General features: G+C 44.4%; 1 protein-coding gene across 1 annotated transcript; it reads right to left on the bottom strand.

The window, feature by feature from the left end:
- Positions 1–7745: 7745 nt before the first annotated feature.
- On the bottom strand, positions 7746–16159 carry SOX7 (SRY-box transcription factor 7). The gene is made up of 2 exons (XM_036748495.1): positions 15797–16159; positions 7746–10531 (listed from the first exon to the last, which is right to left on the bottom strand). The coding sequence occupies exons 1-2, from the start codon at positions 16032–16034 to the stop codon at positions 9600–9602; spliced, it is 1170 nt and encodes a 389-aa protein (XP_036604390.1). The 5' UTR covers positions 16035–16159; the 3' UTR covers positions 7746–9599.
- Positions 16160–17323: the final 1164 nt, after the last annotated feature.

Raw genomic sequence — 17323 nt, forward strand, 5'->3', positions numbered from 1 at the left:
GATACAAACAGAACAAGTCTAATCTCTCTTCTAGGTAACAGCCTTAAAAACTCAAGACAGCTACTATATCCCTCCTGTCTTTTCCCCCCCATTGGCTTTGTAGGGGAAGCTAGGTGGCACAATTGTTGGAGTGCCAGTCCTAGAGTCAGAAAGACTCATCTTCCTGAGTTCAAATCCAGCCTCAGACACTAGTTGTCTCTGGGCAAGTCACTTAATTCTGTTTGCCTCAGTTTCCTCATCTGTAAAATGAGCTACAGAAGGAAATGGCAAACCACTCCAGTATCTTTGCCAAGAAAACCCCAAATGGGGTCATGAAGAAGTTGGATACAACTGAAAACAACAGAACAACAACAACAAACAACCTTTGCAATGTAAGCTCCTTCTTCAGCTGGTCTGCAGATGGTACAATCTCAATGCCCTCAACCCTCTTTAGTTGCCCTCTGATGGATGCTGTCTGGTTTATCAATGTCTTTCTTAAACCATGGCATCTAGAATTGAACACAATAATATTTTAGATGTCGGGAGACCAGGGCAGACTACAGTGAGAACATTACGTCTTGTTCCTTGAAGCTATCCATACCTCTCTGATGCAATTTAAGATGGCATCAGCTTTCCTGGCTGCTGGGTCATAGTGTTGACACATATTGAACTCAGTCCACCAAAACTCCCCAATCTTTTTCAGACAAACTGTTGTCCAAACATGGCTAGTCGTACTTCCCCCATCTTCTACTTAAGAGTTGACTTTTTAAACCGAAATATAAGACTTAACATTTAGCTCTATTAAATGCAATCTGATTTGATTCAGCCAAGTGTTTTAATTTATCAAGAACTTTTAGAATTCTGACTCTTTTAACCAACTTTGTGTCCCTCCTAGCTTTGTGCCACACACAAACTTGATAAGTAGCCATCTATTCCTTGAACTGGGGCAGCTAGGTGGCACAATGGATAGAGTGTTACACCTGGAGTCAGAGAGATTCATTTTCCTGAGCTCAAATCTGGCCTCAGAAACTTACTAGCTCTGTGACCCTGTTTGCCTCAGTTTCCTTATCTGTAAAATGAGCTGGAAAAGGAAATGACAAACCACTCCAGTATCTTTGTTAAGAAAGCCTTGGTTTGCTTCAGTTTCCTCATCTGTAAAATGAGCTGGAGAAGGAAATGACAAGTATATTTGTCAAGAAAATCCCAAATGGGATCACCAAAAGTTGGACTTGACTGACAAACCAACTGAACATTCCTTTAACAAAGTCATTTATAAAAATGTTAAATAGCACAAGGTCAAGCATAGTGTTCTGAGGCCAGAAGGTCTCCACTAGAGGTGATATGGAATCATTCAATGACTATTCTTTATGCCTAGGTATTCAACCAGTTATGAAGCTATCTGACTACACTACACACTATATCTCCATCTTTTCCACAACAATCTCATGAATTTGCAAAATATTTTCTTTGGTTTTTATGTCATCTTAATTTCCCTAACCCTCCCCCTTCTTATAACAAAAAAAAAATTTTTTTTAAAGCTGTTTAGCAAAACTAACCAACACATGACAATATTATTTCATTTGATCCCCACAACAACCCTGAAAAGTAGAGGGCTATTATTAACCCCATTTAGCAGATGCAAAAAGAGATTAATTGACTTGCCCAAGGTCACAAAGCCAGTAGCTATTTGAGGTAAGATTTGAATTGAAGTGACTTTTAGACCCAGACCTCTATCCACTGTGCAACCTAGCTGTCCCTAACCAAGTCCAACATGCTATATAGTGTTCCACACCCATGGCTCCCCCACCTCTGCAAAGAAGAGAGTGTGGTGCCTTCTCCTCTCTCCTCTTTGGGGAATTGTTGGAGGGATATTGTGCTTTCCACTTATCCCTGCATCAACCGAGAGCAATGAGCATCCTCAAAAGGACTGCATCATTAGCCCATCATTCATCGTTGCGATCATTGCGTACATTGTGTTTCTGGTTCTGTTCACCCCGCTGTATGTTTCTGTTGTGATTTACAGTTTTGAAACCACTTTCATACGCAGCAAATGTCTCATTTGATCCTCAACAGCCCCATGAAGAAGGCAGACACGCCATTATTTTTCCCGTTTTAGAGATGTGGAAACTGAGGCCCAAAGAAATGAGGTAATTTGCCCAAAAGTCAAACACGCGGTTAAACCGCCAGGATGAGAACTCAATTTTCTTGGCTCTTAGTATAGTATCCTTTCCCCCCAGGATGTTTCTCAAACAAACGGCCGAGTTCTAATCATCATAAGATACCTCATCAGTCATGGCGGTAGTGAGTTCCTACGGTGGGAGGCTTGGACTCTCTGTCCTTAGACAGGGCCCAGTGATGACACTGGCAATTATAAGAAGGGTTGGGGAAATCTGGCCAACCCAACCAGCTGTTTGGCAATCTGGGAGCTGGTTGAACCTCCTTCTGAGGTTGGTGCTGGGGCTGACATGTGCAGACTACAAGCACTCATGCACATGCACACACACGCACACACACACACACACGGCTAAGAATAGTAAGTAATAGATTGGAAGCTATGTCGAGCTGAGCTATATTACATTAATCACATATAAAAAAAAAAGGACACTCCTGGGCTGAGAATAGGAGCAAACAGGGAAAACCAGTCACTAAGAGTCGTGATCTGGTGAAAACCAGAGGGGGCTATTTAATTCCAACCAGTTTTAGGAAAGAAAAGAATCCCTACTCATTGAGGCCCGGACAGCATGACTCAACTAAGTCCTTACATCTGTACAGAATTTGACAGCTTTTGAAGTGCTTTCTCAGATGTTATCTAGTTTCACCCTCACAGCAATCTGGTCAGGTAATAATAAGCTAACTTTAAGGTTCGTGAAGCACTTCGCAAATATTATCTCATGCTATCTTCACAATGACCTTGGGAGAGAGGTGCTATTATTATCCTCTCTGTACAGATGAGGGCATTGAGGCAGGCAGAAGTTACGTGCAAATGCTCAGTATCTTACAGCAGCTGATTAAGTGTCCATTGTCAAATTTGAACTCAGGTTTCCCCAACTCCAGGTCCAGCACTCTAGCCACTAGGCAGGGACAATATTATTGCACAAATGAAAAAAAACGAGGGCCTCCAAATTAAAAGTACTTTCCCAAGGTCATCCATACAACTAATCAGTAACCAAAACCTGACTCAAACTCAGGTCTGGATGGGCCCCATTCTCTTTCCTCACGAGGGACTCTACTGGCTTTTTTTTTTCTCTGTTCAAGGCCAGAGTCCACCTGGGATGCCTCAGCTATTGTTTGAAATGAGCATCACACATAGGTTCCTCCTTTACAATGATGTCAGACTAAAAACCATCTACCCCTCAGGTGGATTCTGCTGCCCCCCACCATGTCATCCAGATGTTGTGTCTGTCCTTCGTTTTCAAAGAGGACCATGACATCAGGGAAATGATGACACGACTTGCAGTTGACTTTGATTTGAGTGAGGGAGGGCTGTGCAAGGTCGCCAGCCTCACTTTCTCCTCTAGAGCCATCTGGGTCCAGTGACCGGATATTCACTAGGACAACTGGAAATGGCCCAGGATGCAATGGGAGACCCTGGCCCTTTTAGGCTAAGGCCTTTTCAGGCAATCCTGTTAGGGCGACTTTCCCTCCCACCACCTCTATATCCTCGTTATTTTCACACACACACACACACACACACTCAGATGAACCCACATAGATGCTGATAAACAACTGTCACCCAAGCCCTGCCCAGGTACCTGTGGGAGTGGCAGGATGGAGGACGACAGGGAAGGGAAGAGGGCGCTTTCTTTAAGATCTTGTCTTTCCCAATTATAATGTAAGCTCCCAGAGAGTTGGGACTATCATTGTGCTTGAATAAACGCTAATTGACTGACTGATTGACTAGCACTAAGGCAGGAAACAGCCCCAGGGAAGCTGGGAGTTCAGGCTAGGACATCCTTCTTGATTATTCAAAGGTCAGGAAATTTGACTTTTTGTTCTGTATGTAAATTGGGTCTAACAAAGCTACAAAGAGATACTTCAGTGAGAGATAGTCCATGCCAAGAGGCACCCATACAGAAGGAATCGGGCTTTGAATCCTGCCTCAGACACTTATTAGCTGTGTGGCTTTGGGCAAGTCATTTAACCTGTTAGCCTCAGTTTCCTCTTCAGTAATATGGGGATGAGAATGCCTATAGTACATATCTCTTGGGGTTGTTGTGAGGATCAGGTGAGAAAATCTATGTAAAATTCTACGTGTCAACTGTTATTCTTCAGAATAGGTTCGATTCTTTAACTGTCCTGTTCCTTAAAAGGCTACATCCTTGCAGGACACAGTAAGTTTTTAGTGACCCCACATATATGAAACACAAGCTAATCGCCTGAAGTAACAAAAGAGAATTTATTACTGGACAAGGATTCTTCCCATAATCACCTCTCACAAGAGGCCTTGGTGCTCTCGACCCATCTAAGCTGTTATTACAAAGGGAGAGAAAAGTGCAGTGGGGCATGTGTAAAGCATGGGTGGGGTATGAACAGGGACCTAGGAGACTGCCTGGAGAGGGTTTGGCTCCTGAGAGCAAACTGCTTTCGGGTAAGACCTCAGAGAGGTCTAAGCCCTTGGCAAGCAGCCCTGGGAGTAGCAGCCGAGTGAGTCTGTCAAAGATCCAGGAGTCATCTGTTTGACCCAGCTCTGCAGGGGATTGTCCCATCAGCCAAGAGCCACAAGGAGCTAGCCCTGACTGAAAAAGCCGAAGCATATTGGGTGGGGATTCTGCAAAATGTGCTACCTGGCCCCTACCTTTGTAATGTGAGTTTGAGCCTGCTCTCCCCAAGAATCCTACGGGTATGCAAGGGGACAGTTTGTCCCCAAGGTTGGGGGATGGGGAGGGATCGTTTTGTAATCATCGTTCTTGCTATATGCCTTCTTGGTAAATTCCCACCTGTAAAAACTAATTGACATTAACTGGTTGTTGGATGTTGGGAAACCCATGATACAGAGACTTAGGAGCAATAGCATTAGAAGCGCCGGCTCCTTGGGGCCACCCCTGAAGCCCTGAAGATGATTCATTGCCCTCTGGGAAGCTAAGCTGCTGGTCCGGGGTGAGTACGGAGTTAGCCCAGAGGGTGGGCTGTATAACAATCATCCACAAACACAAACAGTCCAACAAACAAAGGAGAGCAAGAAAGAGGGTTGTATCCTTGATCGGTATCCTCAACAGTAGAATGGAGATAATTACACCCTCCTCCCAGGGTTGTTGTGAGGATCACACACGATAACAATGGTAAAGCACTTAGCGCAGTGCCTGCTACATAGTAGACGCTGTGTAAATGTTAGTTACAGTATTCTGGTTTTTTGTTGTTTAAGCAACTTTTCAAGAACTATGTATATAGATACATAATATACATACAGGATGTCGCAAAGGTCTGCACTAAGACTTTTGGGACACCCTGTACTCGTGTATGTGTGTGTGTGCGCGCGTGCGCGTATTTTAACAAGGTAATTACAAAATTGCCCTATTTGTTGTCCCCTTCTGTGTTTCCTTTTTATTTTCCTCTGTACATTGATAAAATGTTTATGGATGGTCATACTTCCTATATGTGACACCGTATTCATTTTTCTCAGGATGGAGGGGTGGGGGAGAAGGACCAGGGAATCTGAAAGAGGGGTGGAGGAACAAAAAGGAAAGAAAAGAATGATTGTTTCCCATTGCCACCAGTCTACCTTATGATTTCCCTGAGGACCAAAAGAATAATATAATGACAACCACCACCATTAATACCATCACCTCCCCCCCCCCCCCCCCCAGTGAGCCCCCAAATCTGAATAGATTTATCTGGGGAATCAATGGCTTCTGAATGAATAGGAGATTTCCATATCCTTTCGTCTGTCTTTCCTGTCCTCCCACTGCAGTCCCAGGCTTTGTCTGAAAATAGGAACTGCATCAAGCGGACATTGCAAAAGTTCTTCCAGTCAGCAGGTGGCGCTGCAATCTATCACTGTTGGCCAGGTGACACCTGATGATAACAACTCGTATGTTCATATGAGGAACTGAAAGGTCTGGAGAGGATTAGTGATTTCTCTCTAGTCACACAGGTCAGAAGCTTCAGAGGCCGCATTTGAACCCAGGTTCTCTGGCACCAAAGTCACTACTCTTTCTACAATGCCATGATGCTTCAGATAGAGAATACTTTAAAGTTAGCCAAATGTTTTCCCTACAACAAACCTATGTGGTAGGCGTTATGTATTGATACCTCCCCCAGTTTACAGAAAAGAGAACTAAGAACCCAAAAAGGGTATGGTTATACAGCTTTGAAGTGCTGAGTTGAGCTGGATTACAACCCAAACTGCCTGATCCCAAGATCATAGATTTAGAGATAGAAGAAGTCTTAGAGGCCATCTGATCAGACTCAACTCCCCCATTCTACAGATGAGGAAACTAATTATACGTCCAGTGTTTTTTCTACGCTCTGCTACCTCTCTCCCCAATCATTTGCTCATTGGTTTGTTTTTCACTTTAATTTTAGTTCCATAACTTCCTATTTGTTCTTCCTCGCTTTGCTTTGACTTTGTCGCACAGTTGTGGTGCATAGTCATATACAGCCATAACATGCTCTGTAGAAACCCTAAGCCTGGACTGGCTGATCTCAACAACAGGCAAGTCTAGCTGTGAGTTCTAATTCTGGCTGACTCATTACATGACCTTAAGTTGGCCACTTCCCCTCCCTAAATCCTAATGGCCCTGCCCATGCAACATGATGAAAAAATGACTGAACTCCTCCTGGGCTGTGGGCAAGAAATGGTCCATAAAAATGTCTACAGAGCTCCTTGTAGCTATAAAGAGCTATTAAAATGATGAATAATTATTATCATAATTGAATCATAAGTACGATGCTAGTTTGGGCCCTCCCAGGACTTATTTCTCAGCACAGCAGGGCCTGAGGAAAACAAGTTACTGAGTTCAAGCAGGTGACATCTAAGTTGCTACTTTGTGGAAGGGAAAGACTCAGGGCCTCACTCAGAGCTCTATTGGTCATAGAGAACTATTCTGTAAGGAATATATAATATATAGTCCTAGTAATTGGAGTAACTATCCAAAAGTGGAATTAGCTATCTCGGAACTTTGACTGAGGTCTTCTAGCCAAGAATGGATGACAACTTATCCAGTATGATAGACAGGAAAGCCTTATTCAGATAAGAGTTGGAATTGTTACGGTTTCTGAAGTCATCTCCTACTCTGAGCTTCTGTGAATCTGGTTGTGCTGTGTACACACACAAACACACACACACACACACACACACACACTCACACACACATACAGAATCTGCCAGATGAGATGTCTCTCCAGTCTAAAATAATATTGTCGGCTGATAATTTCGGTAAAGGTGACCTTTTTTAGTCTTATGCTGATAGTAACAATCCAAAGCGCTTTTATGATGTCCTGAAGGCTATTTATGGGCCAACTACCTATCTCAACTACTCAGTGCTGATGGAGCCACATTGATTAGTGATAAGGACATGACCCTAGAGAGATGGGCTCAACACTTCCATGGTGTTCTCAACAGACCATCATCAATCAATGAAATATGTATATAATGGCCTCAATCCACTTTGAACATACAAACTCTTCTGTAGGCCTTCTAGGAAAGAATTTCTTCTCATGTGCTACTTGATATTCCTATATTTCAGGCCTATGCTAACACCATTCTTTCCAGGAGAATGTGCTAGAATTTATAGTTTTACCCGGCTTTATAAAATACCACAGCAGTTGTAAATATAGCCACAAATATTTTATTTTAAAAAAAGTTGACGTAGAAAAGATTTTGACTAATAGTACATAAAAAAGTAGCACACGGTAAACACAATAAATGTTTCTCTCATGAAAACCTTTTTTTTTGCATTTGGGGGGGCAAAATTATAATTCAAATGATAAAATCATCATAATAAAAAATGTTTATTTAAATTAAATATTTCAAACAAACTCATATCTACACAGCTGTTCCAAAGCAAACATCACTCTTATAAAAGATGGAACATTTTAGCTTAATAACTGTAATGTTTAAAAAGATAATACACATTCAAGATTGCACATCAGTCAATCATAGCTACAACTATTTATTATTTATTATCAAATTTCATATGCAGTAATAACATTAAGATTAATCATGTTTTGTAATTGATTTATAATAAAACTTTTCATGGAAGAAAAAAAGAAACTTTTAACAATACAAAATACAGGGGGAAATTGAGGAAGAATATATAATCAATTTACAGGTTCCTGATAAGCAATAATACACTGAAGTTGAAAGACAATCAGTGGTCTTGTTGCTCAATATTGAGTATATTCCTTCAAAAGAGGCTTTGGAGAAGGCTGGAAATGTCTGTAGGATGGCATCAAGGCTCATAAAATCTCCTAGAGTGGGTGTCTATATTTCCTTGGAAGCCAAAGGGAAGGAAGGAGGTATGGAGAAAGCAAGCAAGATAGAGAGAGATGAGCCACAAGAGGAACCTTCCTATATGGAGAAGACTATAACAAAATATGGTACATAGATCCCATGAGCTCCTGTACTGGAAGAAAGTGAGTCTGTTTGGTCCTAACCTGCTTCACAGCCCTTCTGGTTATGACAGACTTGGGGTTTGGGTGAAGGTATTCCAGAATAGTCCTGTATGTATGTGTCCATAGGCATATGAGACAGTCCAAGTATCATCTTCAGATACATATGTGATTACATCTGTTTTCATGGATTTTTTTATTCCCACAGACTCATCCAACAATATGTAAAACTATCTTTAGGAATCTGATCTTCTCTTCACCTTTGCATTCTTATTTTCCATAAACCTTCAACCAACAATTTCCCAAATCACAGGTGTTGTGGTTGTTGTTTTAATTTGGTTTCTTTGACAGATTTTTTTTTTAAGCAGCAATTTTTTTTTTAAAAAGCTGGCAGAATACAGAGACCACTGTTGAAAGCATAATTCATTTTTGTTTCCTAAGTGGTTGGAGGGAACCTTGGAGATCACCTAGGCTAATGATCTCATTTGATAGAGGAGGAAACTGAGGCCCAGAATTGTTTAATGTCATCTCGAAGGTCACATAGCTTGTCTGCTAGCAGAGCTGTAACTAGACCTCAATTTTCCTGACTCCCCGTCCGCAGCTCTTTGCTGACCTGGCAATCAATGCCTTTTGGGCTGATCCTCCACAAGCCTGTGTCTGGGGCAGGAAGAGTGTATGGCGGAAGGGTTCCTAAAGATGGAGTGGAGCTGTTAGATTTCATATGATGGGAAGAAGAGAGTTAAGTCAGAGAAAATTTCAGTCTTAAATAGCATCAGTAGGAGACTTACATTGACATGTCCATGTAGTAGAGAGAATTAAGAAGCAAGATTCTCAGAGGAGAGGCTGAAGGAAGGTGGAACTAGTTGTCAAGGAAAGAAAGGGGATCAGCAAAAGTCCATTTATCTATAGGACGAAGCAGATTCCAATCCATCAGCTTAGACTTTGACACATTCTGAGGAAAGGCTCAGAGGTGCTGTATCAAGGAAAGCTGTTGGTAATACTGTCTAGTCTCTCCATTCAGTTCAGTCCACACAGAGGAGAAGGTCAGAAACTGCCTTGTGCATACAGGCCTAAGAGACACTGTAGCTATTGTAGTAGGTTGCTGTAGCATCAGCCAGGACTGAGATAAGGCTGGTCTCTGTGGGCCCCCCTGATGTCACCTGGGAGGCTGGGGCATGTCCATTAACAGTGATACCCGCCGTGGAGTCTGGATGGCCAGGAGTGTTCAAATACTGATCAAATTCATTACGGTCCATGTCCCCTAAGAGTTCCACCTGGCTCAGTTGATCTAGGGCATCAAACCCTGGGTGCTCAGGCGGAGGGGAGAGCTGGCCCAGATGGGCATGGAGGTTGGGGTGGAGAGCATGGAAGGCAGGGGGAGAGTAGTATGCTGGGGAAGGTGAGCAGCTGGTTACAGAAGGAATCATGGAGACTCCTGGGGACTGGGTGAGGGCAATGGAGCCCAATGGGTGATTGCAGTGGAGGGGGCTAGGCATATATTCTGGAGAGTACGTAGCTCCTGGTATGTGTGGGAGATGGTGGGAATGAGAGTGCTCTTCCTGGCAGGGGGAAGAGAAGAAGGTCTGCTCTGGCTCCAGGACATCCAAAGGAGACATTTCTGGTGGGGTGGGCAAGCCATATGGGTAGGCATCCACACTGCTAGTGGAGCTGCTACCGCTGGTGCAGCTGCTGGTGGGCACCTCCTGGTAGCAGCCCCGGAGGCTGGGAAGGGCTGTAGCCGGGGAGTACTCACCATGTTCTTCCTTCTCCCCCACAGACACCCTGCTGCCACACCTCTTGTCCGGGAGGGAGTTCTGGTCCCGAGACAGGCTGCTCAGCAGGAAACCTGGGTCCACCCGTTTGCAGATGCGCTTGAGCTGCTTCTTTCTACGGGGGCGATACTTATAGTTGGGATAATCCTGCATATGTTGTACTCGGAGCCTCTCAGCTTCATCCACATATGGCCTCTTCTGGGAGAGGGTCAGAGCTTTCCACGACTTTCCTGCTCACAGGGGGTAGAAAAGGGCCACTTTTAGAGTCCTTCACAGTGTCCAAGGTCAGGTCTTTGAAAAGCCCTCTCCCACACAGTTTGCACCAGACTACTCCCACAGGCCCAGCATGGCATACACCACCCAAAGCTCAGTCACACCACTCTCACACAACTGAGAAACACAAACAATGTCCTTCACATGCCCTTCCCAGACTCCCCACGCACAATTCTCACCACAAATTATTCACGCACACCTACAGAACCCTAACCCTTCATATTCTTCCTCCCACAAACACTCCACATGAAAATGATGAACACGCACACCCACTACTCACACATCATCTCATATATAAAGGTATATCAGGGGTGGGGAACCTGTCAGTCAAAGGGCCGCATTTGAGGACCACATATGGCCTTGAGGCCTCAGGTTCCCCACCCCTGGTATAGGTAGTACCCTGTTTCATTGCTAAAAGACCAGCTGAACTGTCCTCAGCTAAAATTATTTTTAAAATTCATTTAAAGTCAAGTGTCAATTCTGATCACTTGGAAATTTAAAGGAAAGTCACCTCCTGCTTTCATTACTAAATGTCAGCGATCGTATGCTTAGATTTTCACAAAAATATGTAAATATCAGGCATTTTACAAGCAGGAAATTTCAGACATTTTACAAGCAGGAATTAAGACTCAGTCAATCAAAGCACAGAATCCTACTTGAGTTGGAGGATTTTTCTTCAGGACGTTAGTGGATCCGGAAATCTCATTAAGGTGGGCACTCCTTCCCAATTATGCCTATCAAAACTCATCCATGTCATCTTGAGTGTAATAAATGACTGTCCCTCACAGTTGAAAGGTAAACAGGATTCTAGTCCACGAATGTGCTAGTCATTCTTCCCTAACAGGAGATTAGATTCTGTCTGGACATAGATGAAGATTGCAACCTGTATTCCAACCATCAAGACTGCCTTTAATGTGTGGGCTTATCGGAGCTGGATTGAGGACAAATTAATTCTATAATGTACTCCACAAGTAACTAGATATTTGGCTTCAGAAGAAGTTGTTTCATCTCCCTAGGTTCACTTCCCTTGTCATAAAATCAAGCTACTGAAATAACATCCAGTTCAAAAATACACTTCTTGCAAGAATGCTTCCCTGATTAACCTGACCCCACCCAGTCTGATCATCCGGTCTAATCTCCCAATTTTATGGATGAGAACAAGTTCCAGAAAAATTAAGTGACTTGCTCCATTGAGATCATACAGTTGGTTGACAACTCTGCAAGCAAACAGGTTAGGTATTGACATTGGCAGGCAGAGTGACCAGGAAAAAAAGTCTTAGTAGAAACTGAACCAAGGAAATACATATCCTGCAAAGTCAATCAATAAACATTTTTTAAGATCCTGTCCAGGCACTGTCCTAAACGCTGGGATTTCTTTATGTAAGAATGGTAAAAGATAGCCTCTGCTCTCAAGGGACTCATAGTCTAATGAGAAGAACACCACCTCCCAGGCTGCAGCAAATCCCTCTCTGCTTATCAGAGAATATGTTCAGTGAGCAAACAGCTCAGAAAATCAAGTCTTCAAATTCAACAGCACTGAGCAAAGGCACGTCTACTGTAAATATGATCTGAAACTATGTTCATGGGGTGGGAGGTGTCTCCCAGTGAAAAAACTCCCTCTACCAATGAAGACTTCTGCTATTTATAGCCCCAGAGAGTTAGTCGCCTGTAACACTAAGAGGTTGTGATTTGTCCCAGCACAGAGAGCAGATCTTGAATTCAAGTCTTCCCAACTCTGATGCCAGCTTTCTATCCTCCATCTACTCCACAGGTGTCAAAAAACTGTGGTCCACAACACTCTCAAGTATGAAGCAGATTAAAATGTAATGGGGAAATATTTAACCAAATAAATGAAAATATAATAAAACATAGATAATATTACATTTTTAAACTGTCAATATGTGATCTACAGGAATCCTTATGCACAGATTAGTGGTCCCCATTTCTAAATTACTAAATTAATTACTAAAATACAGATTTACTGTCCTACTTAGTAATGAGGAAGTGCTATATGGTGATAACAGCACTAGTGTGGTAGAAAGGGCTCAGGACCAGGGGATGAGAGATCCGGACATCTGGTTTTCAATTCTAGCTCTGCTAGATCTATGATGTAGGCAAGGCATTTGATCTCTCTGAGACTCAGTTTCTTCGACTGCAAAATAAGGAGGGTTTAGAGGCAGCTAGGTGGTACAGTAGATAGAACACCAGCCCTGGAGTCAGGAGGAGCTGAGTTCACATCTGGCCTCAGACATTTTACACATACTAGTTGTGTGACCCTGGACAAGTCACTTAATCCCGAGTGCCTTGGCCAAAAAAACTCTAAAATTCTATTTCTAAAATAGTATCTCTACTCTACTAGACAGGACTGCTTTAGTTCAAAACTGTGAATTCTGCTATTAAAAGACTACTTACTGAAGCAGTATTTTTCATCCAAACTGTTAAAAGAACTTTTATCTTCTTAGGGTCCCCTTAAGGATAGTGGCAATTACAGGATGCCAGCCAGACCCAAGAAATTTTTTTTCAGCCATCCAACGCCAACCTAAGCACTGTGCTTTACACTTAATAAATGTCTGTTGAATTGATACAATGAATTATAGGCACACTGTAATGGACATTATCAGGAAAATACTAAAGAAATGAGAAGTGGTTTTTGCCTGAGATTTTCCTAATGACCCTTCTAGAGTTGATCCAACCATTCTAAGTCACAGGTTGAACTTCATTATGTTACAGGCTCTTGTCATTTTTCTCCTAGTTGCTCGGGAGCAGGGGTGGATGACTGAAAGACCAGAGAAGAATCTCCGGAGCTAGCAGATGGTTTGTGGTTCATTTAGCACCTTTGAGCAAGAATTGATTTTTTCCACTGAAATTTAGAAACGGGACTCAGTTGGACTTAGCCAGCAAAGATGAGGTTGTTCATGAATTTCTAGCATATGAAATGGTCAAAACTTAGAGGGAAGAAGGAAGCTGCCCTGTCTATATAGTCCAGACCAGTACTGGAAAGAGATCTGACACCTTTCCATTTTAACCAGTAAAATAAAACTCCAGTTTTACAAAGTCCCCAGTTCAAGAACTAGAAGCCGGGAATCACAGAACATGCATACAGAATTGAAATTAGCCTCTATATAGTCTTCGATTTGAATGAAATAGGCCTTAAAATGAAGGGCAGCAAAAGGAAAGAGATTCTCTTTCTCTAGGAACAGAAATATTTGATCACAGCCCCTAAAAGAGAGAAAGCCCTTATTTTTTATTTAACATAAAAAGAAAGAAAATCAAAGGAAGGAAAACAAAACAAAACCCCACCTTTACATTAAAGATTGAAACAGGGGTTCTTAACCTGGTGTCGGGATCTTCGTGTTTTTAAATATTTTGATAACTATATCTCAGTATAATTGGTTTCCTTTGTAATCCTCCGTATTTTATTTTAGGAATTTAAACATATTATTCTGAGAAGGGTTCCAGAGGCTTCACCATACTGCCAAAGTGATGACTATGGCACAAAAATGGTCTAGAACTTCTGGTCTAAACAAATGCAGCCTTTCTTCTTCGAGGAAGGAGTCTTAAAAGAACAGATTCTTTTTCCGCTGTACCTGTACCCTTCACCAAGATACCTTTAAGTCCGAGTATTCCTCGGACTCCCCACGGCAAAGTCCCAGTATCGAAGGTTCCCGCAGACCCACACCCTCCCGGATCCTTTTCCTATCTAAAAAAAAAAAAAAGTCCCGAAACAGCCCCGTAGTCCTGGCGCTGGGTCCCACCAAACTACCCCCAGACCGACTGTGTCCTAACCCTCACCACTCGAGAGACCAAAACCGCTGGAGAGAATCCGACTCAATCTGCGAGTCGGGGTCCACACCCCTACGCTAATCTACGTAGCGAATCTGGCCAGATTATCCGTATTTCTTTTCCCGCTCTACGAATATTTTTGTGTGATTAGTAATTTCTAACAAATGCTTACCCTCAGGTATTACTCCGTTGCTAATAATGCTTATCATTCAAACTGTAACAATACTACAAATAATGTGTAAGGAATAATTACTTTCTGGCTCTTGTGTGCCTATTAGTCATCTAGATTGACTGCGATCGGTTCTCCTCCGTGTTTCGGTTTACAAGCCTTTTCCGTCCTTTCTGGTGGGTTCATTAGCCTTCCTATCAATAAAGCGGCTTCAGTTTCTAACTCTGCTCGGAGTCGCCCGGCAGACTTTGCCAAGAACAATAGCTGCCCCGAGATCCTGTCGGGATGTGTAGCGCTCTTTGGAGGCAATTTGCGGCTGCTTTTGTTAATTGGCACCAAGCACCAGGCGGCCCTCTAGAGCCCTCAGGCTGGGAGGTGAGTGCCAGGGACTCGGAGAACCTAAAGTTCCTGGGCTCTGGAGTTCCTCAGGTCAGTCTTGTATGTGTAGTTGTTCGTTTTCGAGGGAGGGATATATATATATACACACACACACACACACACACACATAGACATACTGCTTTTCTTTTCCTCCTCAGAGCTTAATACAGTGGCAGGCAAATAGTAAGTGCTTAATAAATGCTTGTTGACTATCAGTGCCCACAGTTTTATTCAGTCCCAAGAGCCGTATTATGTAGTTCCTGAAGTCGTGACTTCCAGCTATGTCAGGGTTTCTGTCCCCCTCACCCGGGGTCAGTCCCTTCTAGTCTAGTCCCTCCCTTCTCCCAAATTTCCTCTACATCGACCCTCCTTGACCCCTGCCTCCATCTCCCAGAAAACACTAGCTCCGCTTTCAAATGTCTATATTCTCATCGTGGATCCGTAAGTTCACCGTATCTCATCTTAAACATCCACACAATAATTGTGTTCCCCGCCTCCCCGCGGGACCCCAAAACATAGCGACACAATAACTATTCCCAAATTTCCCAAATAGGCAGACTCTTAGGACCCCCACCCCCCACCCCTAGCACACACACAGGGCAGAGACTTTTGCCAGCTTTAACACAGGGACCCTACCTCCAGGGGGTACACATTAGTATAAACATCTCTCCATCTCCCGCCACCTCTGCCGCCCAATACTCCCACTTATCCTATTGTAATCTCAATTTCTCTCCCTCTCCCTCCCTCTCCCTCCCTCTCTCTCTTTCACACACACACACACACACACACACACACACACACACACACACACACAACCGCGCGCGCACACGCGATGGGTAGTAGCAAGGGCAGGACTTGGCAAGGGGGCCTGGTGGGTTCCCCCTGTTCTTACCCAGCATCTTGCTGAGCTCGGCGTTGTGTAGGTCGGGGTTTTGCACTGCCAGCCGCTTCCTCTCGTCCTTGGCCCACACCATGAAGGCGTTCATGGGCCTGCGGATGCGACTCTCCGCGCCCTTATCCCCCGGGGTTCGATGGGCTGCAGGCGACGCCAGCCCGTCCGAGAGCTCCCCGTCCAAAGCCGGGCACTCCAGCCCGTCTGGCCAGGGGTAGGCGCCCAACAGCGTGGCCATGGTCCCCCAGACTGCTCGCCTCGCCCTGACCTCCTTGGTTTGGGTTGGCTTTGCTCTGACCCTGCGGCGCCAGCAGCCCAGCTCGCAGGCTGGCTCACGCGGGTCAGTCAGGTCGGGGGCGCCCCACACTCGGCTGCCGCGGCCGGCCTGCCCTCTATATATCAGCTCCCGGGCTGTGGCTTCCTCCAATGACACTTAAAGGTGCAGCGGCTCCTCCTTCCATTCCGGCTAACTATACTCCCTCCCTAAGGACCAGGGCCCGTGGAGAGCTGCTCCGACCTGCCACGGAGGGGGGAGGTGGAGAAAAAGAGTACGGACACACCTACAAGGCTAGGCAGTCCCCTCCCCGCCCCACCCCCTCCAGGCCCGTCCCGTTTCCCTGGGCTCAAGCTCGCGGGCTGCTGCTCCATGAGTTTCTCTCCTTCCTGCCCCGTACAGTATCTGAGGTATTACTCTTTGAAACACTTTCTTTTTTTCTTTTGGTTTCAGCCTACGGAAAGGTTAGCGGGCTCGAAGGCAGAAGACTTAAGTACAAGTCTTACTACTTACTCCAGATTTGACCAGGGACAAGACCCTTGGGCCCTCTGGACCTCAGTTTCCTTGTCTGTAGAATGGGAATAATAACACCCGCACTGTCTTCTTCCTTGGTTGTGTGAAAGAATGAACGTCAAATCAACCAGCATTCATTTGTTAATCTCCTACTATGTACCAGTCGTACTAAGCGCTAAAGACACAGAACCAAGCTATTATTCTTCCCACTCAAAAATGGGTGGTAGAGCCCTCGAAAGCATTTTTAAAGGGCCTACTACGTGTAGAGGCTAGGCTAAGCACTAGAGGGCTTCCTTCTGGAGCAGTTCCCCAGGTTTCCCTCGCAGGTGGGCTAAAGATGAGGAACAGATCAGAGGCTCAGAAACATTTTTTTTTTTTCCCTGCCGAAGCCCTCCCCGCCAGAGCCCTGGAACTGAGCATCTTCAGACCCCTTCCGGAGACCTGAGCTCTGACCCCTAAGTGCACTGCCACAAAGGCGACATTACAGATCACCACAAGTGTCTGCATGATATCGGGGACTGGGCTGGAGGGGAGCCCTTCGCCCCATCTCCGTCAGACAGCAACCCAACCAAACGCAGCACCTGCCAGAATCCCAGGCCTACCTGAACCCCAACACAGCCACAGACTTTCATCGAGCCACAAAAGTGACTCTGCCTTACCCCCCAGTCGGAGAGCAGAACCCTGTTCTTCTATTTAAAAGAAATCAACGACAACATCAAAAGAGAAGGCCCACTGAAACT

The sequence above is a fragment of the Trichosurus vulpecula genome, chromosome 3 (genome assembly GCF_011100635.1).
Source record: "Trichosurus vulpecula isolate mTriVul1 chromosome 3, mTriVul1.pri, whole genome shotgun sequence".
In the NCBI taxonomy this organism is placed as follows: domain Eukaryota; kingdom Metazoa; phylum Chordata; class Mammalia; order Diprotodontia; family Phalangeridae; genus Trichosurus; species Trichosurus vulpecula.

Coding starts and splice junctions, on each gene's coding strand:
- SOX7 (XM_036748495.1), bottom strand. CDS start 16,034: ATGGCCACGCTGTTGGGCGCCTACCCCTGGCCAGACGGGCTGGAGTGC. Junction 10,532..15,796: donor CGAGCTCAGCAAGATGCTGG/GTAAGAACAGGG, acceptor CCCTGTGAGCAG/GAAAGTCGTGGAAAGCTCTG.